At 41.9% G+C, this 26,361-nt stretch overlaps 1 protein-coding gene across 3 annotated transcripts in view; it reads right to left on the bottom strand.

Annotated features, from left to right (window-relative positions):
• Positions 1–1,178: 1,178 nt before the first annotated feature.
• LOC133259378 (tyrosine-protein phosphatase non-receptor type substrate 1-like) overlaps positions 1,179–26,361 on the bottom strand; it is a 95,499-nt gene continuing 70,316 nt past the window's right edge. For 2 of the 3 annotated variants that reach the window (XM_061436784.1, XM_061436786.1), the window contains exons 2-6: positions 21,195–21,551; positions 13,322–13,642; positions 12,195–12,524; positions 8,602–8,707; positions 1,179–7,967 (exon numbers count right to left, since the gene is read on the bottom strand). In XM_061436784.1, the coding sequence (XP_061292768.1) occupies positions 8,604–8,707; positions 12,195–12,524; positions 13,322–13,642; positions 21,195–21,551 (1,112 nt within the window). In that variant the 3' untranslated portion in view covers positions 1,179–7,967; positions 8,602–8,603. Of the gene's footprint in view, positions 7,990–8,601; positions 8,708–12,194; positions 12,525–13,321; positions 13,643–21,194; positions 21,552–26,361 lie in introns of all 3 variants that reach the window. The other variant, XM_061436785.1, reaches the window with a different exon arrangement.

Here is a 26,361-nt window from a genome sequence, read left to right as displayed (position 1 = left end):
CATTTACTTGCCATGTCTCCTAAGGCTCCTCTCAGCTGTGAATCTTCTCTGACTTTCCTTGCTTTTGATGATTTCAACAAATTTGATGAATACCAGTATATTTTAGTATGTCCCTAGATTACAGTTTTTCTGATGCTCTTCCAGTAACTAAACTGAAGTTATGGGTATTTTGGGAAAAATGGTCTTAGAGGGAAAGTTCCATGTTCATCAAATCAACAGAATAATTTATGCCTAATAATGTTGGTTTATGGTTATTGAAAAAGTGGCTCACTTGTATTTGTCAGGTTTCTCCACTGTAAAGTTACTCTCTTTTCCTTCTTCCATTTTGTCCTCTCTGGAAGGGGGTCACAATGTGCAGCCCTTAGTTCAGGAGTGTTGAACTGGGTTTCCCCTTCTTTAGAGTGAACTGTCTATACAAATTATTTGGAACTTTCCCGTACAAAAGATATTTACATATTCTCCTCCATTTATTAATGTATTCAGTTACTTGTTTACATCAATAGGGAGTCATAGATATTTATTTTATTTGAGGTTATAATCTGTCTTGGTCTATTTGGGATGCTATAACAAAATATCACAGACTGGGTGACTTGGAAATTTATTGCTCACAGTTCTGGAGGCTTGAATTCCACTATGACTGTGGCGGCATGATGGTGTGAGGGTCTTGTTTTGGACTGTAGATTTCTTATGTAATCTCATTAATTTCATGGAATCTCACATGGCAGAAGGAACTAGGAAGATCTTGGGGTTCTCTTTTGCAAGGGTACTAATCCCATTCATAACAGAGAATTCCCCATGAACTAGTAGTGTTCCAAATGCTCCAAATTCTAACATGGTCATCTTGAGCATTAATATTCTGAAATGTGAATTTTGAAGGGACAAAAACATTCAGAAATATATGTACATATGTGTGTGTGTGTATAAAAATATATCTCTAACATTTGATATATTTGTTGCTCAAATTGTTTCAGCTTTCTCCACTGGGAGATCTTTCTGTTGGTTCCTGAGCCTCTTTGACAAACTCCTCTATCAATGGTTTTTGCTTTTTCATTTTGTTTTCTTTTAGTTTTTCACTTCCTTATTTTCTGAAGGATATTGAATTTTTGATAGGATTTCTAAACACAAAGAAGAAAGATTAGCCTTTAATGAAAGGCCTTTAGAACAGAAGAGCCAGGTGATTGAATTAAATCATTTTTATTTTGAAATAAAGCATTTAGTAAAGACAAATTCACTCACTGATTAAATTAAACATTAATGGCCTGATATGTGGCAGTAAGTGATCTGGCAACTGCGGATTCAGCCTCTTCTCATAGAACTGATAGAATTTGCATCTTGTTTGAGGAAGAGACAACACATACATCAGGGTTCATTTTTCATCATGCAAGACTTTCAGTCTAGTTAAATAACATCAGTCTTGCAACACACAGTTCAGATTTCAGTTACCACAGAAAACTGAATAATTGCATAAAGTATGACTAATAATTGCATAAAGCTGCTTACTCTACTTCAGCCCACAAATCACTGTGTACTAACAGATGCTCATCATGATCAATAAACATTCATATCAATTCTTTGAAAGTCTATAGTTTGGTCACTGTGACTCTGTTACTCAGTTTAGGCAGAAACAGCAGGATGTGTAGTTGTGTTGTCTCCTCTCTTCCAGTGATGAACCCACATGACATTTACAAAATGAGTAATTATAATAGGGAATTGGCATCAAGGATGAAAGTGCATTGGGAAACAATGATGGGACTGGAAGTTATATTCAAGAGGAAAATAAATGGATTACAGAAGAAATAGCTGACCATGGAGTGGTAACTTGATACTGTTGGAAAGATTCCAGATATACAATCAGAAGAACTTAGTGAAGGCAAACTTATAACATAAATGAGGAAAGTGGTGGTGAGGAAAAGGGTGAAGTTTTCTCAAAAGAAGTGACAGCAGCAAATACTTCAAATTAAAGAAAGTTTTGAAAAGATTTCACAACATTGAGAGTACAAGGCATAAAATGTTGGAAACTGATCCAAAGGAGCATAAGTCACCGGGCTGTAAAAAAGATACTCTTATATTGTAAATTAATCTGCCTTTTTAACATACAGCTTGTACACCTGGAAGTCCTCGGTTCACATACTGCTGAAGCCTAGCTTGAGGGATTTTGAGCATAATCTTGCTAGCATGTGAAATGAGTGCAATTGCATGGTAATATGAACATTCTTTGACATTGCCTTTCTTTGGGATTGGAATGAAAACTGAACTTTTCCAGGCCTGTGGCCACTGCGGAGTTTTCCAAATTTGCTGCCATATTGAGTGCAGCACTTTAACACCATCATCTTTTAGGATTTGAAATAGCTCAGCTGGAATTCCATCACCTCCTCCAGCTTTGTTCATAGTAATGCTTCCTAAGGCCCACTTGACTTCACAATCCAGGATATCTGGATCTAGGTGAGTGACCACACCATCATGGTGATCTGGATCATTAAGAGCTTTTTTGTACAGTTTTTCTATGTATTCTTGCCACTTCTTAACCTCTTCTGCTTCTGTTAGGTCCTTGCCATTTTTGTCCTTTATTGTGCCTATCTTTGCATGAAATGTTCCCTTGGTATCTCTAATTTTCTTGAAGAGATATCTAGTCTTTCCCATTCTGTTGTTTTCCTCTGTTTCTTTGCACTGTTCATTTAAGAAAGCTGTTTTTTCTCTCCATGCTATTCTCTGCAACTCTGCATTCAGTTGGGTATATCTTTCCCTTTCTCTTTTGCCTTTCACTTCTCTTGTTTTCTCAGTTATTTGTAAGGCCTCCTCAGACAACCATTTTGCCTTCTTGAATTTTAAATTGCCAACATACGCTGGATCATAGAAAAACCAAGGGAATTGAAAAAGAAAACAAACCCATACATCTACTTCTGCTTCCTTGAATATGCTAAAGCCTTTGACTGTGTGGATCACAAAAAACTGTAGAAAATTCTTAAAGAGATGGGACTATTGAACCACATTACCTGTCTCCTGAGAATCCTGTATGTAGGGCAAGAAGCAATATTTAGAACTGGACAAGGAACAACAGACTGATTCAAAATTGGGAAGGCAGTACGTTAAGGTTGTGTATTGTCACCCTATTAATTTAACTTACATGCATGAAATGCTGGGATGGATGACCTAGAAGCTGGAATCAAGTTTGCCAGGGGAAATATCAGCAACTTCAGATATGCAGATGATACCAATTTAATGGCAGAATGCGCAGAGGAACTAAAGAGCCTCTTGATGAAGGTGAAAGAGGAAAGTGAAACTCAGCATTCAAAAAACAAAGATCATGGCATCTGGTTCCATCACCTCATGATGAATAGATGGGGGAAAAATGGAAACAGTGACAGATTTTATTTTCTTGGGCTCCTAAATCAATGCAGACAGTGACTATAGCCACAAAATTAAAAGGCACTTGCTCCTTGAAAGAAAAGGTATGACTGTTAGGGAGTTAGAGAAAGCGAGGTTTGGAAAAAGAACGAGACTGGCACTTTACAGGAACAGAGCACCCTTAATGAAGTGAGAAAGGGCAGCAGTCAGATTAGTGAGCTGCTGCACTAACCCAAGAAAAGAGTAAGTATATATAGGCATGTATGTGGAAAGCTATTGTCTGAAGGGGGCCTGTTCTTCTCCAAGGTTGTTCAGAGTAGTTATCTCTTAAATGGCTGGGGCAAGGAATTCTGGAGATCGGCCAGAGGTTGGACTGCCTGGGAACTGGGTGTAATCAACCTCAAAAAGTAAAAAAATCCAGTTTTTTTTTTTTTCCCTTTGGGTGAGAGAGTTCTTTGTTTTGCATAGAATGGTGGGGAGGACCTGGAGGGGAGTTTTAACTCCAGGCTATTTTGAGCCACGTAACTTTCTTTCAATGACAAACCCAGACAGTGTATTAAAAAGCAGAGATATCACTTTGCCTACAAAGGCCATATAGTCAAAGCTATGGTTTTTCCAGTAGTCATGTATAGATGTGAGAGTTGGACCATTAAGAAGGCTGAGCCCCAAAGAATTGATGCTTTCAACCTGTGGTGTTGGAGAAGACTCTTGAGAGTCCCTTGGACAGCAAGAAGATCAAACCAGTCAATCCTAAAGGAAATAAATCCTGGATATTGTTTGGATAGACTGATGCTGCAGCTGAAGCTCCAATTCTTTGGCCACATGATGGGAAGAGCCAACTCATTGGAAGAGACCCTGATGCTGAAAACCCTGATGCTGGGAAAAATTGAAGGCAGGATGAGAAGGGGGTGACAAAGACTGAGATAGTTTGATGGCATCACTAACCCGGTGGACATGAGTTTAAGCAAACTCCAGGAGAGAGTGAAGGACAGAGAAGTCTGGCATGCTGCAGTTCAAGGGGTTGAAAAGAGTGGGACACGAATAGCAACTGAACAACACCAACAATGTTGTAAATTATACAAGAAGAATGTAAATAGGGTGCTAGCATTTTTTATATGTTTTTACAAAGAAATGTTAATAAATTACTTAAATTCTCAATGTTTCTAATTTGTCAAAGTACAAGTAGTAATAGCTGACAGAGAGTTTATAATGTTTTGAAACAAATTTAAAACATCATAGAATGAACATTATCTTTCCTATTGATTACTGAGCTCACTGTCAGTTTATTCAGTAATTTTTATAGTCCTTTTCTACCATGCAAAGTGAGGACTGCATACGCTTTGTATGTCAGATGGTAATATGCAGGGAGCCATATACCAGTATTGCAGGTGGGAGGTCTTGTACCAATGCCACAGATGCAGAACCCAGCACAAAAGTCGTCTCTAGAACCGACTGACCCTCTTGCCAACCTTTACCTTGACTCCCATCCCCACTCCTGATCTAAACTGGCCTTCTCCCTGACCCCACATTAGGTAAAAATACCTATCCTAACCAATCACCTACTGCCATCCTTTCAGCAGGAATTTTATTTTCCCTGAGGCTGTTAAAAGTTGATTATTGACCCATGAAAGGCATGGCTCTCCTTGAGCCGGCCCACTGTTTTAACAGTCATCTCTCTGTGGTCTGTCAGGAAGTTGGCCCCTTTGCTTCCAGTATTCTCATTATCTCTGATCTTTATTCTTAGTCAACTCATTCCTTTCTGAAATATTCTGTGTTTAGAAATTCTTTTCCAACTTCTGTACAGACCATCAAGACAATAAGTACTTAAGAAACAAATCAACCAGGTTAAGGGCTCATGGAATGCCAGGGTAAGAGAACCACTGACATTTTATACAGGGTAGTGTATGAAAGGTGCCTTGGATAAAGTGAAATTTGAGCAGAGGTTGGAAAGAAGAGAGAGAGAGGTGCATATGTGTGGGGGTGGGGAGCAGAGGAGTGGTAAGATTTGACTGACATTCCGCAAAATTCACTGTGCCTGAAACAGGAAAGCCAGTTAGAGATCATAGCAATGATACAGGAAGAGATGATGATGGCTGAGACGAGGGAGTGATGGTGGGATGAGAATGTGGACATTATGGAGAGTTCAGTGGTGTGCTGGAAGAGGCTTGGACTGGCTCATGAGAATTGATATTTTGAGGAATTTTGCAAGCAAGTTGTTAAACTGATGGTAACGGTAACCTAAAATTGACCACCTTGGGGGTATTTACAGAAAGAATTGGCATGTACTACCAATCAGGCTTTTCTTTCTTTTTTTGGAGTCAGTTGTTGGGTGGGATGATTTGAGAGAATAGCATTGAAACATGTATATTATCATATGTGAAATAGATTGCCAGTCCAGATTCGATGCATGAGACAGGGTGCTCAGGGCCAGAGCACTGGGATGACCCTGAGGGATGGGATGGGGAGGGAGGTGGGAGGGGGTTCAGGATGGGGAACACATGTACACCCATGGCTGATTCATGTCAATGTATGGCAAAAAACACTACAATATTGTAAAGTAATTAGCCTCCTATTAAAATAAATTAATTAATTAAAAAAAAGAATCAGTTGTTAAAGGTTTACTATCTCACCACTGGACTTTACCATTTTGAAGGCAGAATTGAAAATGAGTTATAAACTGTGGAAAATTCTTAACGAGATGTAAATACCAGACCATATTACCTACCTCCTGAGAAATCTGTATGCAGGTCAAGAAGCAACAGTTAGAACTGGACATGGAACAACAGACTGGTTCCAAACTGGGAAATGAGTATATTAAAGCTGTATATTGTCACCTTGCTTATTTAACTTATATGCAGAGAAAAATCATGTGAAATGGCTGAAGCACTAGCTGGAATCAAGATATTGCCGAGAGAAATATCAACAACCTTAGATATGCAGATGACACCACCCTAATGGCAGAAAGTAAAGAGGAACTAAGGAGCCTCCTGATGAAGGTGAAAGAGGAAAGTGAAAACTCTGACTTAAAACTCAACATTCAAAAAACGAAGATCATGGCATCCGGTCACATCACTGCATGGCAAATAGATGGGATAAAAATGGAAACAGTGACAGACTTTACTATTTTGGGCTCCAAAATCAATGTGGACAGAGACTGCAATCAGAAAATTAAAAGATTCTTGCTCCTTGGAAGAAAAGCTATAACCAACCTAGATAGCATATTAAGAAGCGGAGACATCTCTTTTCCAGCAAAGATCCTACTAGTCAAACCTATGGCTTTTCCAGTAGGCATGTACCAATGTGAGAGCTGGACCGTAAAAAAGGCTTAGTGCTGAAGAATTGATGCTTCTGAGCTGTGGTGCTGGAGAAGACTCTTGAGAGTCCCTTGGACAGTGAAGAGATCAAAACAGTCATTCCTAAAAGAAATCAACCCTAATTATTAATTGGAAGGACTGCGCTGTTGCTGAAGCTCCAAGACTTTGACTACCTATTGGGGGGAGCTGACTCATTGGAAAAGACCCTGATGCTGGAAAAGATTAAGGGCAGCTGGAGAAGGGGGTGACAGAGGATGAGTTAGTTGACATCATCAAATCAATGGACACGAGTTTGAGCAAACTCTGGGAGACAGTGAAGGACAGGGATGCCTGGCATGCTGCAGTCCATGGGTTTGGAAAGAGTCAGATATGACTGAATGATTGAACAACAACAACAGCATAAGAGAAAGAGAAATCAAGGATGAATTCAAAGCTTCTGGACACAGCATATTTCCCATGAGCAATTCATAAGGATTGTGAAAGATTCAAGTTGATGGAAAACTACTCTTTCCATTGCAGAAAGAGAACAAAACACTAATTTCTGGGTTTGAGAAGTAGGCTATCTAGACAAATGGAGAAGGAGAAAATTTTTTCTTAAAACCAAGATGGCACTTGGTTTAAAACTAAAGAGGCACTTCAATGGTGGGGAGTTAAGTGAAGGCAAGAATCCAGAAGACAGAATAATTTCTCCACAGGGTATCAGTGTATAGTCTGTGGCTAAGTCCAAGGTGATGGATGATCTGTATTAGTTGGACTCAAGGAGATCCAACCAGTCCATCCTAAAGGAAATCAGTCCTGGGTGTTCATTGGTAGGACTGATGTTGAAGCTGAAACTCCAATATTTGGCCACCTGATGGGAAGAGCTGACTCATCTGAAAAGACCCTGATGCTGGGAAAGATTGGGGGCAGGAGGAGAAGGGGACAACAGAGGATGAGATGGTTGGATGACATCACCGACTCAATGGACATGGGTTTGGGTCGACTCCGGGAGTTGGTGATGGACAGGGAGGCTTGGTGTGCTGCAGTTCCTGGGGTTGCAAAGAGTCAGACACGACTGAGCAACTGAACTGAACTGAATTCTCATGTCCAAGGGAGATGTTGTGAGTCAGTCTCCAGAGCTACTCCCCATGATCTCTGCTCAGGATCACATATGAAGATTCAGCTCTGGGGGTTTCATGAACATGTGGGCAGGCAGATCTCCATGGACAGAAGACTTTTAGAGCAGAGTTGTGGAAACTTTCAGCTGGGTCCTTCTTGTGGGCTGGGCCCTCAGTGAGGGAAGGAGACAGTAGAGGCTGGCGGTGACACCTAGCAGGGAGGAAGGAAGGAGCTGTGGGAAACATTTTCATACTTAATTATCTGCTCATCATTCAGGAAAAGTTCTCTGCATGCCTCCCACATGCCCAGGTATACTCCTCCTGGGATGCCAGGCCTGAAGGGATGGACAGCCCCTGAGTTAGGACTGTGACCCCTCAGCCTCCTCCCCAGGTCCTCATACTCCCTCCTCAGGCCTTCCACTCTGTCACACAGAGGTCACAGTTGGAGCAGCCTTCAGAGGAGCTGATCTGGGACTAATCAATATTACCTTAAGTGTGGATACCTGTTGTCCCAGGGAACGCCTGAGTTCAGTGATCTAGAAATGGTCTCCAAGGGAGCCACCCACTCAGCTGCTCCTCATTCAGCACACTCTGCCTACCTCCTCCACAGAAACACCAGGAGAAACCCTTTGAAATCCCTGATGCAGTCCACCCCCTCCAGGACCTCACCATCTCCTGGGAGCTGGGCACCTCTTAGAGGGAAACATGATACTCCTGAGGGTACCGAGGGAGGTGTGCCTCCTTCTCTTAACTGCGTGTGAGCCCTGCCCCTGTGTGGCCTGTGGGTGGCCCCCCTAATGACCGTGTGTCTTCTAGATTTTGTCCCTCCCTCATCCATAACTTACAGTCAGGCTCGACACTTCCTGTGGACAAAGATGACAGAGACACTGAGCAGCAGCAGCACCTTAGGGACTAGGAAGGCAACTGCCCAAAGAGAAGACAGCTCTGGACCTGGAAATCAGGGGACAAGGAGAGTGGTTAGATGCGCCACACAGGAGCCATTCCCAGGGGCCTCCACTTACTCCATCTGAGGCTGCCTAGGCCCATCAACATGCTATGGCTTTGACCTGCAACCTGAGCTAAGGCTCAAGGCAGAAATTAGGGTACAGAATCCCCTCATTTTTCCTCTTTCTTTTCTCAGGCTTCAGTGGTCCTATTATTTGAAAAGAAAATACCAGGATTGAAAATAACTGTGAGATAAGAAAAATTCAGCAAATCTTTGTGCACAATCTCTCATTAGGCTGTAATTCCATCCTTGGCAAATCATCAGGAAAATGCAGGAGAAACAGGCAAGGCAGCTAGAACAGGTGCCTAGAGTTATTTGGAATTATCATCATCAATATTAAATATATCTAAACTTTGAAAATATTGGGAAAATTTCCTAAGAGCACAGACTATAGGAAAGGGATTCAAGGTAAGCCTGATTTTAAAGGATTGGCATAGAATTCCCAGGTTCTATGCATATGTTACCTTACATGTCAAGAAGGATTAGCAGTAGTGATTTGTTAAGGATCTTGAGATGGGCACACTAAATTAGATTTTCCAAGCAGAGCCAATGTAGTTATGAAGATTCTTGTAAGTAAAAGCTGGAGGCAGGTCATTTGGAGAAGCGGATGTGATCAGAAGCAGAGGTCAGAGTAATGTGGGGCCCTTTACCAAGGAGTGTGGGCACCCTTGGAAGCTGGAAAAGGCAAGGAAATGGATTGTTCTCTAGAATCTTCAGAAGGAACACAGCCTATTTACCCATTATAATGTCTGACCTCTACAGCTATATGATAATATATTTATCTTGTATCACTGAACATATTAATTACTCACAGTGACTATAGGAACATAATTTAAGGAAGACAGATTTGACTCTATGGACAGGCATGATTTAAAATGCATACCCTCTGTGTAGAAAAGGCAGAAAGAGAAAAGAAGTGCTATTTGGCAATTGAGTGGTAAAGAGAAAAAGAAAAAGGTAGAGAGAAGGGATTTCAGATACTGGTTCCTGAAAGATAAAAGAGAACCAAAGAATTAGAAGACTCAGAACCTTTTTCTATCAAACCAACCAGCCAACCAGCCAAAAACTCCATTACTGTATGGTTTGTTCTACACTGTGGGAAGAGAAGTCCATTAGGATAGGAATTTATTGTAAAACACCCCAATACCATAAAAACAAACAATAAGATGTCCATCCTCCCACCAGACTGACTGGACCCAGCACTGCAGCGGTTGGAGTCCTCAGATGCCCAGGGTAGGTTTTGGGTGTCAGTAGGAAAGTCACATCAGCATCTTACTCTTCTCTTCAGCCTGATAACCTAGATGCCCCAAAAAACACACTAGCAGGCCTGCTGAGTCAGGCACCCTACAGCAGCCCTGGTTGAGCCCATCAGGAGATTGAAGACTAAAAGCATTTCCAAGCCACTGCAGACAAAATGGCATGGGCTTTTCTCTCCTATGCTCCCTGTTAAGTACAACTTGAACCCTAGAAAGAGCACAAGAAACAAGCATAGGAGGACTCTGAGGTGGGAGAGGAGGAAGACTGTCTAGGGACCTGAGATCTGGAGGAAGAACACAGTAGTCAGTTATCCAGGCTCACTCTCCTAACTCCGCAGTACAAGAGGAGACTCAGGAATGGCACTAGAAAAAAGAAGTCTAAACCAATTACCTAAATTCCTGCCTCAAGAAATGAGAAAAGGAGGAGCAAAATAAACCCAAGGCAAGTGGAAGGAAGAAAATAATAAATAAAGAAAAGCCAATGAAATTGGAAACAGAGAAGCAATAGAGAAAAATCACTGGAAGAAAGAGGGTGTTCTTTTTAAAAGACCAATAACATTGAAAAATTTCCAGTACAACTGACAAATAAAAAAGGAGGAATGGCACATTTCCAGTATTAGGATGAAACCAAGGATGTCACTACAGATACTGGAGACAAAAGGATAAAAAAAAATGTCATGAACAACTGTACAGAAAGACATTTGACAACTCAGAGATGATGGAACAAATACCTCAAAAAAAAAAAAAAATTACCTCAGCTCATTCAATATGAAATGAATAATCTGAATACTCTTAAATATTTGATTCAAATTAATTTTCAAAAGATTCTCAAGGCCAGATGGTTTCATGGGAAAATTTTGCCAAGAACTTACAAATGAAAATAATTTTGGTGCACAGAAAACAACAATAATAGTATTTTGGAATTTGAATTTATGCTCCATTTGAAATGGTGTTAGTCAATTAGAATTGATTATATTAAGTGTGCACTTGTATGATTTTTATAGAAAGTCAATATACTTCACCAGATAACCACACTATTGTGCACACCATTGACTGGTTGTGCACACAGGACTAAGTTAAAGTGGATGTTATTATGAAACTGTTCTATATCTATTATTCAAGGGAAGTTTTTTATTCTCCCCTACCTCTCTTTATCCTTCCAGCAGGCAGGCACATGGACACTCGGTGACCCAGTATTGACCCAGCAGATGAGGACAACACCATAGAGTATGTCGGAAGAAAAGTGGGCCTTTGTTAGGTCTTCTGGAGTAACAATTCCTGGAACCTGACTTGACCCTCTCTTGATGTTACCTGAAAGCCTACAAGATGTTTTATTGATAGAAAGAGGGACTGTCCTTGAGACAAGCCCCAGCTGAGGGGGGAACCTGTCTCTAATTAGCACATATTTATTATATAGACTGGTGGTCCCTGTCCTCAGAGACTCAGATTCACCTTGATTGTCTTAGCCCAGTCATCTGGACTAAAAGTGACACATTTTCAACAACATCACCCCCTCCCTACTTCTCCATGAGTCCCTTCTGTAAAGTCCAAACGCTTTGGGTGGCTAAAGCAGGAAGTGAACTGAGAGCTACATTTAGTAAACGTGCAGTGAGTGACTGTGATCACTGCTGGTCCACTGTCAGAAACCAAAGGACAAAGGAGCCCTGCGCAATGACCACTCACGGTCAACTGTGTGCCAAAACCAGACTCAAACTTCGTGTCCTCAGGGCTCCTCTTCCAGAATTTCACAGAGTAGTAGATGCCGACGTCTACTGGGATGATGTTCCTGATGTGGATGGAAAGTCTAGGCGGGAGACAGACTAGGCAGAGGTTAGAAAGAACAGGGAGGAGGGAAGTGGGCGAACATGGAATGGTGAACATAATTACTAATAGCTGAAGAAAGTGAGAAGCAGGACAGTATGAATGAGATGATCTCCTTCCATATCTTATTTCATTCTTTAATTATATTTATGTCAAAAGTCATATAAACAATGTACCAACCTGTTTTAAATTGTGACTGTTGGAGTATGAAATCTGGGGGAGAGGCGCTCACTTCAAAATTCTACTTTTTATTTATAGACTTTTACACTCTTCTATAATAAACTTGAATTACTATTCTTAATAAGTTAAAAAGATAAAATTTGAAAAGCCCTGTGAGATGTAATGAAAGCCTCACCAGGAAGTTCATGGGTGCCCTGATCCTTCTGGGGAGCAGAGACCTCCAGGGTATGGTTTCTGGAGACCGCCGGCTGCCCGTCGTGCTCCACCTGGCAGGTGAGCACCACAGCCTCCCTGTGGGCAGAGGAGTTCACCAGGAGCCAGCTCGTCTGGTTAAAGGTCCCGTCCTTGTTCTCTACGAGGACTGAGGCTGCTTCCGTTCGGGACATGTTTCCGTTCTCCAGCCAGGTCAGCTGTAGGTGCCGGGGGTAGAACTTGTTCACCTGGCAGGTGACGTTCACCTGGTTCCCAGCTGACGGGGAGCCGGTAATCTCCAGGGTGGGTGGAACTGAAACAGCACAGGAAGAAGCTCTGACCTTATAACACACATCACGATGGGAGAGGGGCTGGAGAACAGCTCCCAGCACAGCAGGGGTCACCCAGGACAGAGTCAGGCATGCAGTAGGTGCTCAAACACTGAGGGTCTATTTGCATATGAATGAAGTCACTGAATACAGTGAAAGTACACTGCTCAAGGACAGGGACCTCCTATTAGGGTTATAATGTGTGAAATCAACAAGCTCAGCCTCTGGCATGCAGTTGGAATATAAGACTGCAGCAAAATAAACGAAATCACCAAGCACATAGGGTCCTGGGCTTACCATAGGTGCTCAGTAATTGGAGATACTCAGATGGTAAAGTGTCTGGTTGCAATGCAGGAGACCTGGGTTCGATCCCTGGGTCAGGAAGATCCCCTGGAGAAGGAAATGGCTACCTACTCCAGTACTCTTGCCTGGAAAATTCCATGGACGGAGGAGCCTGGTAGGCTACAGTCCATGGGGTTGCAAAGAATCGGACACAACTGAGTGACTTCATTTTCACTTTCATTAATAAAGAAAACTACTTATCATAGTGCTTGGCACATGGCAGTTGTACATTTGGCACTTTCATTAAAATAGAGTGACCACCTCTTCTAGGAGACCTTTCTAGAAGGGCTAGATTGGACAGGACTGTCAGGAAGTAGATTTCAGGCAATTCAAGGCCTGAAGCAAAAGGCAGGGAGGAGGAGCAGACTGGGGGGAAGGAGGAGTAGGCTGGGGTCTTGGGAGGCAGGTGTGGGCTTGGGCTGACATAAGGGACATCTACCTCGGATGGTCTCGGACAAGTGGGCAGTCCCACGGAGAGGAGGGCCCCCCTGCAGGGTGACGTGGGCCACCTCGCAGATGACCTGGGAGTGAACATCTCCTGTGGCCAGCAGCACCTTGGTTGTGCTGTTGATGCTGTAGGAAACGTTGTCGTCCTCTGGGTCCACGCTGGTTTGGGAGGCTGAGAGCTCATTGCCATTTTTGAACCATTTCAGGGAGATGTTTCTGGGGGAGAAGCCGTGGGATGTGCAGGTGAAGCTCACTCTCTGCTCAGGTGTAGCCCTCACTGCAGGACCAGATACCACGGGAGGAGAGGGCTTGGCTACAAAAGAAACATTTATAAATGAAGAACATGATTGTGATTATCATCATTACAAAAAACTCGTGACAATGTTAAGAAATTGCAAATACATTATTTTTAAATTCATGGTTGCAGTGAAGGTTAAATGCACTGGAAGCATTTTTTTCAGGGAGAAAAATGTCAGGTGCTTCACAAAACTAAAGAAACACAGACCTCTGTTTAACCCAGAATGTATTTATATGCAGAAATCTCCTCTCAGGAATTTATGAGTTTCCTTCACAGTTGTCTTTCTTTCCATGAATATTCCAATAGGACCAATGTATAAATCCCTGAATTTCAAAGGAATGGTGCAAAAAGGTGTTTTTTCTGAGTCTCGATTTTTCTGTTGGGTTAGTACTGGATTGCAAAGAAAGATTACTGAGTGCTGAGAAACCAGTGGTGGTTAATTTCTCATATATGTGTGTGTGTTAGTTGCTCAGTTGTCTCTGATTCTTTATGACCCCACGGACTGTAGCCTGCCCGGCTCCTCTGTCCATGTAATTCTCCAGGCAAGAATACTAGAGTAGGTAGCCATTTCCTTTGCAGGGGATCTTCCTGACCCAGGGATGGAAGCCCAGTCTCCTGCACTGCAGGCAAATTCTTTACTGTCTGAGCATCCAGGGAAGCCTGGTTAATTTTTAAACTGTTATTAAATCTGTATATACACAAATCAGCAAATCAAATGTGAGGGTGGTTTCTCTGTTGATAGGTGCTGTAGGGTGTCTCTAATTGTTCATTATTATGCAACATCCCCTTATATGTTGTCAGACAGCAAATGTAACAAACATTTTCATTTCTAAACATCTAACTTGCTTCCTAAAACTCAAACATTTGAGGACATAGTTAGGAGTTACCTTAATATGTCAAATCCAACAAACACCAGCATCATGGCTGCCCCTTAAAGTACTGTGATCAGATGCCACTTGTCCAGAGTTGTTCAGAGCTTAAAGATGGGCTGAACTCTTGACCACCCTCAGCTCTCTAATCTTCCCACCAGCCCTGAGGAGGGGCCTGAGAGTGGCCCTATATGTGGGATGAGGCTCAGGAAGGATGCAGCTGGCCTAGGGCACCCAGCAGGTAAGGTCAGAGCTCACCTCACTGTACACAGGACATACTGATTTTAGTGTCGCTGTTTTTTATCCTGGAGCCTCACTGTTCCTGGACAAAGTGGGTACAAACACCATCTGTAAGATGAGTGAGGATGTATGTAAGATATAGAGCCTGGCATACAGTAGGTGCTTAATTAAGAAAGCAAAACAAAAGCACAATAGAAGCACCAAGGAGAGTCTCAAGTCTTGCTCCCTACAGCTGCCTTGCAAAAATCAACATGAAAAGAAATAGTAGGAACACCAAATTATGAATCTGACCCCTTTAAAAAACATAATCCCCTATGTTCTCCTCTAGGAGTTTTATAGTTTCTGGTCTTACGTTGAGATCTTTAATCCATTTTGAGTTTATTTTTGTATATGGTGTTAGAAAGTGTTCTAGTTTCATTCTTTTACAAGTGGTTGACCAGATTTCCCAGCACCACTTGTTAAAGAGATTGTCTTTAATCCATTGTATATTCTTGCCTCCTTTGTCAAAGATAAGGTGTCCAGGATTTATCTCTGGGCTTTCTATTTTGTTCCATTGATCTATATTTCTGTCTTTGTGCCAGTACCATACTGTCTTGAGTGGCTTTGTAGTAGAGCCTGAAGTCAGGTAGGTTGATTCCTCCAGTTCCATTCCTCAAGACCTTTGGCTATTCGAGGTTTTTTGTTTTCCAACAAATTGTGAAATTATTTGTTCTAGCTCTGTGAAGAATACTGTTGGTCTGATAGGGATTGAATCTATAAATTGCTTTGGGTAGTATACTCATCACTCTCCAATCCATGAACATGGTATATTTCTCCATCTATTAGTGTCCTCTTTGATTTCTTTCACCAGTGTTTTATAGTTTTCATATTGGGTCTTTAGTTTCTTGGGATATCCTAAGTATCTGTCAATGGTGAATGGAATTGCCTAATTCTGAAGTTTTCTCATTATTAGTGTATAGACAGGGATTTCTGTGTGTTGATTTTATATCCTGCAACTTTACTATAATCATTGATTAGTTCTAGTAATTTTCTGGTGGAGTCTTTAGGGTTTTCTATGTAGAGGATCATGTCATCTGCAAATAGTGAGAGTTTTACTTCTTCTTTTCCAATTTGGATTCCTTTTATTTCTTTTTCTGCTCTGATTGCTGTGGCCAAAACTTCCAAAACTATGTTGAATAGTAATGGTGAAAGTGGGCACCCTTGTCTTGTTCCTGACTTTAGAGGAAATGCTTTCAGCTTTTCACCATTGAGGATAATGTTCGCTGTGGGTTTGTCATATATAGCTTTTATTATGTTGAGGTATGTTCCTTCTATTCCTGCTTTCTGGAGAGTTTTTATCATAAATGGGTGTTGAATTTTGTCAAAGGCTTTCTCTGCATCTATTGAAATAATCATATGGTTTTTATTTTTCATACATCATCATACATCACAGCAGGATCCTCTATGACCCACCTCCCAGAATATTGGAAATAAAAGCAAAAATAAACAAATGGGACCTAATTAAACTTAAAAGCTTCTGCACATCAAAGGAAACTATTAGCAAGGTGAAAAGACAGCCTTCAGAATGGGAGAAAATAATAGCAAATGAAGCAACGGACAAACAACTAATCTCAAAAATATACAAGCAACTCCTACAGCTCAACTCCAGAAAAATAAATGACCCAATCAAAAAATGGGCCAAAGATCTAAATAGACATTTCTCCAAAGAAGACATACAGATGGCTAACAAACACATGAAAAGATGCTCAACATCACTCATTATCAGAGAAATGCAAATCAAAACCACTATGAGGTACCATTTCACACCAGTCAGAATGGCTGCGATCCAAAAGTCTACAAATAATAAATGCTGGAGAGGGTGTGGAGAAAAGGGAACCCTCTTACACTGTTGGTGGGAATGCAAACTAGTACAGCCACTATGGAGAACAGTGTGGAGATTCCTTAAAAAACTGGAAATAGAACTGCCTTATGATCCAGCAATCCCACTGCTGGGCATACACACTGAGGAAACCAGAAGGGAAAGAGACACGTGTACCCCAATGTTCATCGCAGCACTGTTTATAATAGCCAGGTCATGGAAGCAACCTAGATGTCCATCAGCAGATGAATGGATAAGAAAGCTGTAGTACATTACACAATGGATATTACTCAGCCATTAAAAAGAATACATTTGAATCAGTTCTAATGAGGTGGATGAAACTGGAGCCTATTATACAGAGTGAAGTAAGCCAGCACCAATACAGTGTACTAACGCATATATATGGAATTTAGAAAGATGGTAATGATAACCCTGTATACGAGACAGCTAAAGAGACACTGACGTATAAAACAGTCTTATGGACTTTGTGGGAGAGGGAGAGTGGTTGGGAGAATGGCATTATCCATAATCCCCTCAAGAGATAAGTTTGGGAAATTGGCTTTCAAAACACATAAGAGACCACAGGCACTTTTCCTGCAGCTCAACTCATTACAGAATCTGCAAGCAAGTTGAAAGGAAGGAGGACAGATTTCATCAGATCCTCTCTTGTGTTTGAGGCAGGAGGGCTCCTGGCTAAGCAGAGAGTGTTTGCAGGGATTCCAGCACCTGTTTAGACTCCTGTGTTTAAAGTTGGGAAGGTTTCCCCAGGGATGAAGCTCAGGTCTGCACAGGGTGATCTGAGTGGGGAAGAATATCCTCTCAGATCAGGAGAGCTCGGTTGGAGGTGGGATTTGCTCCTGCCACTCCACTTGGGCTGATTTTCTTGGGCCTCCTAAGATCTGTCAACATCACAGCCTATTCTGAAGCACCCACCCCTGGGACAGCTGTTCTTTCAATCCAGGCACCAGAAGGGTCCATGTCTATCAGGGAAATACTGCAGCTCTCCCTCTGTGACCCCAGAAAACACGTTGCTCTGGGCTCCTGTGGCCTGACTGGGCACCAGCATCCTCTGCAGGAATTAAGACACTTAGCTGCTCAGGCCATGTCTGTGCACTCAAATCAGAATTTCTAGGGTCTGGGGATCTTTTCACCATTTCCTGGTGATGCCATGAATGGTTGAAGTTGAAAGGCACCTGGTTCCACACCAACCCTAGTTGTACTTAGTCTGAGAGGGAAAGTGGCCCATAGAACATCCTCTGGTTTTGGCACGTCAGAGCTCATGTTGGTGGAAGACATGCCAGGCTCTGCTCTAATTACTTGACATGTGTCCCTCATTCAATCCCTGCAGCTACTCTGTTAGGATGGGGCTGTCACTGAGGGACAAGGACTTAGATTTAGACGCAGTGTGGGGAAGGACTCATCAGAGGTCCCAGAGCCGGGATGGGGCAGAGCTGGGATGGGGGCCCAGGCAGGGGTATGGTCCAGGCTCTCAACCACAGTACCCCAAGCCCAGGGCTTTCTAGACCCTCTCCAGTCATCACAGATTCTTGAATGGTAATGTAATTACAACTATTTCACAGATAGGGAAACTGAGACTTTCCCAGGATCCCATTGCCCTCCTGGGATGGGCAGCACCATCGCCCTCTGAGGGGTGGTGCAGTCACCAGGTCATTGTGCCCTCAGGACACCCTGCAAAGGTTGTGTGATTATCCTTTTTCTACAGGTGAGGAATGGGGACAAGCACAGGGAACTGGGTCTCAGCTTTGAAATAACACCTCAATTAGGAGAACCTACTCTGTGCTGGTGATTTAGACAGAGCACCTCAAACACTTCCAATTCTCCTGAAAGGAGACCACGAGGACCACTATTCTACGAAGAGAAAACTGACGCTGAGAGAAATGAAGAGACTGTCTCCTCTCACTCCCCACCGTGTCCCAGAATTTCCTGTCACCTCCATGCTTCACTTGTGGCTCCGCTGGTAAAGAATCCACCTGCAATGCGGGAGACCTGAGTTCCATCCCTGGGTTGAAAAGATCACCTGGAGAGGGGGAAGGCTACCCACTGGCCTGGAGAATTCCATGGTCTATATAGTCCATGGGGTCGCAACAGTTGGACACAGCTGAGCGACTTTCACTTTCCATGAAAGTGAACCGGAATCATGCTTCAGGTTCATTAGCAGAGCAAGTGCACATCTTCAGGAGCTCCCAGACTGAAGGCCTCTGAGGGCCCAGGCCTGGGAACCCTGAAGCCACAAGGGAAGACATGGACTCCTGACACCTAAGTCTAGACTAGCAACTCTTGCTCACATGGGGCCCCACTCCCTCTAGGAAACACCTCCCTCTCCTCATCCTCAGTCTGCAGAACCAGGAATGGGTGTGCCCAGTGCTGCTGGGGTTGCAGTGGCCCCTCTGGACTCTGTCCACACCACCCTTCCTGGACCTGCCCCACAGGAGGCCTGGAAAAGGGGCAACATCACAACAATGGGGAGAAAATCTCCTGATGCTTTTAAGTGTGTTGATCCCTGTCATTGAGGAACATTTCAGCACATCACACAACACTGAATGATCTATCTCATCTGGGTTGTAAAACTGGACTTGCCTCTTTTACAGGACTTTTTAAAGTGTTTATTTCTAAAGGAGAGGACAAAGCAAGATTTTAAGAGGATGAAGTTGGAGCTTCCTCCATACTTTGACAAGCACAGTGCGGTGTGCAGAGAGCGGGGCCATGACACTGTGAGTGTTTAGGGTTCAATCTTGGCTCCTCTAGCTATTCACAAATCAAGTCCCCTCTCTGAACCTCAGGGTCCTCATCTGTAAAATGGAAAACAGACAACCTTTCCTTCTAAACACTGTTTATAATGAGTAAATGCCTAAGGAGGATTCACCATCTGACAGGCTGCTCCTCCCCTCCCCTTCCTCCTTTCTCATCCAGGGGATCATCTGGGCTGGCGGCCTGAGGAAGAGGATGAACAGCCCTGGGAGCCAGCAGATCTGAGAGGTGGGGGAGCCACTTACTAGCTGTATTGAGACTGAGCAGGGGACCCACCATCTGGGAAGCTTAGTAATATCTTCAAAATCAGGATAAAGCCACCTGGCCTGCTGATGTCTGGAGGTTTGGGGAGATTCATTTGCTACCATGACTAGAAGGGAAATTTGGCAATACTGTCACACAAATTAAAATCCTTATACTGTCTAAAGTAGCAATGCCATTTCCAGTGGATATTTCTCCTCTGGGGAGAGTGACATGTGGAAAGGTTATCCCTTCAGCACTGTTTCAGTAGCCCAAGGTTAGGAACAACTTAATGTCCATCAACAAAAGACTCTAAGATGAATGATGGTGTTGCCATATGCTGAGTGTTAAGTAGCTGTTGAAAACCAGGGCAGCTCTAGGTGTTGATATGGAATGAGGGATTTGGGATCATGCGAGTGAAAGTAGGGAGAGTTTTCTAGTCACCTCAGGCTCAGGGTCTGAATGTGAGGGACCTTCTGGACCTTTGGGAAAACAATGAAAAGAGCCTGTTTCATGGTTAACTCAAGGAACTTTTATTCTGCAACTTGTGTGTGCAAGTCTCTTTCATGAAAGGAGTTCCAATGCTGGTGCAGGAAAGAGACTGGCTTGGAATCAGTTTGGGTTCTTAATGGATCCTCTCATTGTCTATGTGACTGTGGTCTGGACCACTGTCATCTCCTGGCCTCAGCCACCATCTATACATGGGGGTTTGGGAGGATGGTGTCTAGAGACCCATCCTGTTCTGAGAGTCCAGGATTCAGTGTCTTTGTCAGAAAAAATCTAAATAAACACCTTTTCTGCCTCTATAGGGCTGCTCCAGCTCCTAAGTCACCCACATGGAGAATTGTTTCCTTGAGGAGGGACATTCCGAGATGCTGGGAGACTTCAGTGATTATGTGAGTCAATGCGTGAATGACCGAAGAATTTTTTCAACAGATCCTCTGGAAACACCGAACCTCTCGGCATAGTCTTCAATCAGGGCCATCAGAATAAACACTGAAACTGTGTCTCTTAGAATTTCTTTTCAGTGCGATAGTCTGAATAGAAAATAAAGAAACACATCTCCCCTCCCTGCCCTGGATGGACTTCTCCTCTTCGGGAGGAAGAGGACATAAGCTTCACGGGAGAAGAGCCCTTGTCTGCTTTGTTCACTGCTGCTTCCACAGCATCTAGGGCAGGGCCTGGCACACAGTAGGTGCTCAATAAGTGCTGAATAAAGAGAAGACTCAGCCACACTGAGGGTGCACTGTCCAGAGATAAGAAGTGAGGCCTGGCCTGTCAAGGAGCAAGTCACTCAGACTTTCATTTCCCTTATCCCTGGAATCAAAGGACTGAATGTGATGGAAAAGTCAAGGGCTGTGGAACCAGGTAGATGGGGGATCCAGACTTTTCCCACATTTACCAGCTGTGGGGCCTTGAGCAAATAGCACAACCGTCATGGCCTCAAATACTCTGATTTGTAGAAGAGAGTAAAATCAGATCATGTCCAGATCACTGTTGTACCGGATTCGTTTTTTTGCTCAAAGAGTGAAGGGCATTCTTGTTGACTTGTCAGAGACCAGGAGATGAAGGACACCCTGGCCATACTCACCACTCACAGTGAGATGAGTGCCTGGTCCAGACTTAAACTCCACGTTACCACGTTCTCCTCTCCGGAACTTCACACAGTAGTAGACACCAGTGTCTGCTGGGGTGATGTTACTGATGCGGATGGAAAAGTCCATGTTGTTTCTCTTTGTGACATCTGAAACATGTGTTACTCGGGGGAAGGCATCTCCTTTTTGACTGAAGATTAACTCCCGACCTGGCCCAGTTCCCTTGAACCAACTGATGGGCCCCACGGGGCTCAAGGAGGTCACGGTGCAGTGCAGAGTGGCTGTCTCTCCTGCTGCAACAGACACTGACCTCTCAGGCTGAATCACCTGCAGCTCCCCGTCACCTGCCGCTCCTAGAGGAAGACACAAAGCAGTTATTTATTCATCCTCATGTGATCCTGTAGGTTTTCTTACATGTTTATCAATGATCAAGATCAGCTTTCATTGTCTGAATGCACCATGAATGGGCCTTAAACTCAGCATACTGCATGTACATTGCATGAAGCTTGCACAATGAGCCTATAATGTAAGACACTAATACAAGAGAGGAACTGAGTCACGGAGGTCAGTGATGTGGCAGAGACTGGGACTGAGTACTTGAGCCCTCTCTGGAAGTGTCATGATCTACCCAATATTCCTGGGTGTTCACTGTGCCCTCAGGGAGTGCTGCATTCTGTCCTTTGCATTAGGTGGGACCACGTGACCTCTTAGATCACCGAGTTGTGAGGAGAAGTGAAGCATGTATTTTGTATGTTATTCATTAAACTGCAAGTACCTTTATGGGCCAGCTTCTCTCCTCCCCAGCGATCCACATACTCATGATAAAATTGTTCCAACAACCTGGATACTTGAGTGACAGTGATGTTCAGAGCTCCCAACAGACAATGAATGCTTAGTTCATGAAGAAAGTAAAATTTTGTTTCAACTCCCTAGGATTTTTTCCGATGACACAGTCACGTTATATTAGTTACCTAAGGCAGCTGTAATAAATTATAGAAAATTTAGTGACTAAAAATGACAGTTTTATTATCTTTTGATTCTGGATATGAAGGGACCAAAAACAGAATTACTGGACTAAAATCAAGGAGTCAACTGGGCTACATTCCATCTAGAGGCTCTGATCATTGCCTCTCCAAATTCTTGAGACTATCTACATTCTTTTTCTCAAGGTTTCTATCTTCTTATGGCTCCAATTGTGCTTCCATTGTCACTTGTCCTTTAACTTTGGCTTTCCTGACTCCTTCTTATAAGATTATACTAGGCTTACATTGATAATTAAGAATATTCTTCCCATAGCAAGATTCTTAATCGCTTTTACAAAATTTTTTTGCCATGTAAAGTAAAACATTCATTGGTGAGTATTAGGACATAGGGCTCTTTGGTGGTCTATGTTTTGTTTACTTGATTTATAACTTGCTTTAATTGAAGTGTATTGATTTACCATGCTGTGTTAATTTTGCAGTATAGAAAGTGACTCAGTTATACATACACATTTTTAATATATTCTCTTCTGTTATTTTTATCACGTGATACTGAATATACTTCTCTGTGCTGTACAGCAGGATCTTGTTTTTTATCCTTTCCATATATAATAGCTTACCTAACCCCTACCCCACCTACCTGGACAACTCAAACTCCGTTCTCTTTGTCCGTGAATCTGTTTCTGTCTCATATGTAGGTACACCTGTCTCTCTATCTCTCTTTGGCCACAATATGCAGCTTGTCAACTGCATTTTTCTAGAAACTTCCATTTCTTTTAGGTTGTTGAATTTGTTCAAATTTAACTGTTCATAGATTTCCTTATTTTTTCTTATACTTGTGTAATACTGGTCTTATGTCTCCTTTTTCATTTCTTATTTTGTTTATTTGAGTTCTCTCTTGTTTTCTTCAGCATTTTCAGTATCTTCTTTTTGAAATTATTGTCTATTAGACTAAAGAGGTCTATTTCATTTTCTTTCTCAGGTGAATTTTCTTGGTCTTGTCTTTTAACTGGGCATGGTTCCTCTGCTTCTTCATTTTACTTATATTTCTCTTATTCTGGAAGTTTAGGAGAAACAATTATCTCCTGTGGTCTTGGAGGGCTGTTTATACATGGGAACATCCATGTGTAGATTGTGTGGGTTTAATATTTCTGGTGCAAGGGCTGTTTTTAGTACATATACCTGTCACCTCTTTCCTCAGCATGAGCTGGCTATTATTCCCTTATGGGGGTGTGCCCATGTGGTGTCTGATACCCAGTTTGGAGTTCTTGGTGGCAGTGGTGGCTCACGCGTGCCCCCAGAGCACTCGATGGGAGTAGAAGCAGCTCATGACTCCACCTGGAGTCCAGGATTGACAGGGGCAAAACAACTGTTCCAAAGTGGGGGTGAGCTTCAAACCCTGCCCCGTCCTCACCAGCAGACAAACAGGCTGGGAAGCGTAGGGCAGTTGCAGTGACCATCTGTGCGTATCTCTCAATGTTCTAGCTGCTGCAAACTGGTTGCTACACTCTCCTTCAAGGCTCTGAGGTTCCCCATATCCCAGCTGATCTCCTTGCTATTGGGGGTACTTCCCAGGTTACAGGAAACTTTCCTCTTTCATAGCTCCCTCCCAAGTGTACAGGTCCCATCCTGATTCCTTTCTTTCTTCTTTTCTTCTCTTTTGTCTTACCCAGATACAAAGAGATTTTATTGCCCTTTCAGATGTCTGAGATCCTCTGCCAGCATTCAGTAGACATTCTGTGAGAATCATTCCACATGTAGATGTGTTTTTGATGTATTTGTGGGAGGAGGTGAGCTTCACATCCTAGCACTCAGCAATTTTGATGTTCCTCCTATGTCAGGGGGCTATTTTGTGTCTCAAGTTACATAAACCAGTTGCCATAACAAAAAATCTATATATGTGTCATTGTCACACACAAAGAATGACAAGGCAACTTATTGAAATTGAAAGTAATGCTCTTCAAACTGTGTAAAATTAAACTAGGTCAGTGACAGAAGAGGAAATAAAATAGTCACAGGCACATAGAAATCAAACAACATTCTCTTCAAAAATCAACATGTCAAGGAAGAAATCACAAGAGAAATTAAAAAACACTTGGAGACAAATGAAAACATAAATACATACTATGAATACATATGAGATGCACAGAAAGCAGCCCTAATGGGAAATTTATAGCTGAAAATGCAGGCATTGAAGAACTTTACACTGCAAGAAACTAGAGAAAGAAGAGGAAAATAAACCCTAAACTGAAAGTTTGCAAATGAAAGAAAATAGCTGAGATTATTGAAGAGAAAAGTAAAATGTGAATAGTATAGCAGAGAAAATCCACAAGCCAAGAGGGGTTCTTCAAAAAGATCAACAGAATTAAGCAAATTTAGCTAGATTGCCTAAGGGAAAAAAGCAGAGTGTGGCAACCCAAATAATTAAAATCAGAAATAAAAAACATACTAATAATGTCAAAGAAATAAAAGGGATTTTAAAACAGTTCTATGAATGATTAAACACCAAAAAAATTGGATAACATAGATAAATTGGACAAATTCTTGTAAGGACACAATACTGAAGCTGAATTATGAAGAAATAAAAAATTAGAGTAGACCTGTAACTAGCAATCAGATTCAATTAATAATAAAAAAAACCTCCCAACAAAGAAAGGCCCCAAATTACTTGTCTTCTCCAGTGAATGCTTCCAAACTTTTAAAGAAAACTAATAGTATTCTTCTTCAAACTCTTCAAAAAAGTCTTAAGAGGTGGGAGGACTTCTCAACTTTTTCAGAGTTCTATTGGCATTTTCCAGATATCACAGTGACATAAAGGCATAACAAGAAAGTACAGACCAATATCTCCCTTTTTCAAATTCTTTTCTCATTTAGGCTGCTACATAATATTGAGCAGATTTTCATATGCTATACAGTAGTTCTTCATTAGTTATCCATTTTAGACACAACAGTCTGTATATGTCAGTCCCAAGCTCCCTATCTATCCCTCTCCCTAACCCTTCTGCCCTCATAACCATAAATTTATTCTCTAAGTCTGAAAGAAACATAAGGTTTATGTTTTGTAAATAAGTTCATTTGTCTCATATTTTATCCCATACATTAGTGTTATCTTATATTTCTCTTTCTCTTTCTGACTCACTTCACTCAGTATGACAATTTCTTGGGCCACTCATATTGCTTCAAATGGCATTATTTCATTCTTTTTAATGGATGAGTAATGATCCATTGCATATATGTACTAAGACTGTACAGTGGAGGATAGACAGTCTCTTCAGTAAATGGTGCAGGGAAAACAGGATAGCTACATGTTAAAAAAAAATGAAATTAGAACATTCTCTAATACCATAAACAAAAATAAACTCAAACTAGTTTAAAGACATAAATTTAATACCAGACACAATAAAGCACAGCAAAATAAAGACAAAACATTCCTTGAATTAAAAGCATCAATATCTTTTTCCCATCCATCTCCAAGAAGTAAAAACAAAGATAAACAAATTAGACATAATCACTCTCAAAAGCTTTTGTGCAGCAAAGAAACAATAAACAAAATGAAAAGATAACCACATTTTGGAAGAAAATAATTGCACATAATGTGACCAAAAAAGGATTAGAACCCAAAATTTACAGACAGGTCATACAGCTCAGTAACCAAAACAAACAAACAACCCAAACAAAAAATGGAGAGAAAACCTAAATAGACATTTCTCCAAAGAAGACATACAGATGACCAAAAAGCACATAAAAAGCTGCTCAACATTGCTAGAGAAATGCAAATCAAAACTACAATGAGATATCACCTCATATCAGTTCGAATGGTCATCATCAAAAAATCCACAAACAATAAATGCTGGAGAGGGTGTGGAGAGAAGGGAACCCTCCTACACTGCTGGTGGGAATGTAAATTGGTACAGCCACTGTGGAGAATAGTATGAAAGTTCCTTGGAAAACTAAAAATAGAGCTATCATATGATCCACTTCTGGGCATAAATCTGCAGAAAAACATGATCCAAAAGGATATATGTGCTGCAGTGTTCATAGTAGCACTATCCACAATAGCCAAGACATGGAAGTAATGTAAATCTCTATTGATAGAAGAATGGACACAGACCAATAACTCACATGACTGTTGATGCAGCAATCCTCAATAAAATGTTAGAAAATCCAATTCAATAACATATTA

This window comes from Bos javanicus, chromosome 13 (genome assembly GCF_032452875.1).
Source record: "Bos javanicus breed banteng chromosome 13, ARS-OSU_banteng_1.0, whole genome shotgun sequence".
Taxonomy (NCBI): Eukaryota; Metazoa; Chordata; class Mammalia; order Artiodactyla; family Bovidae; genus Bos; species Bos javanicus.
The sequence above is the reverse complement of the archived record's forward strand: the minus strand, read 5'-3'. Positions and strand labels throughout refer to the sequence as shown.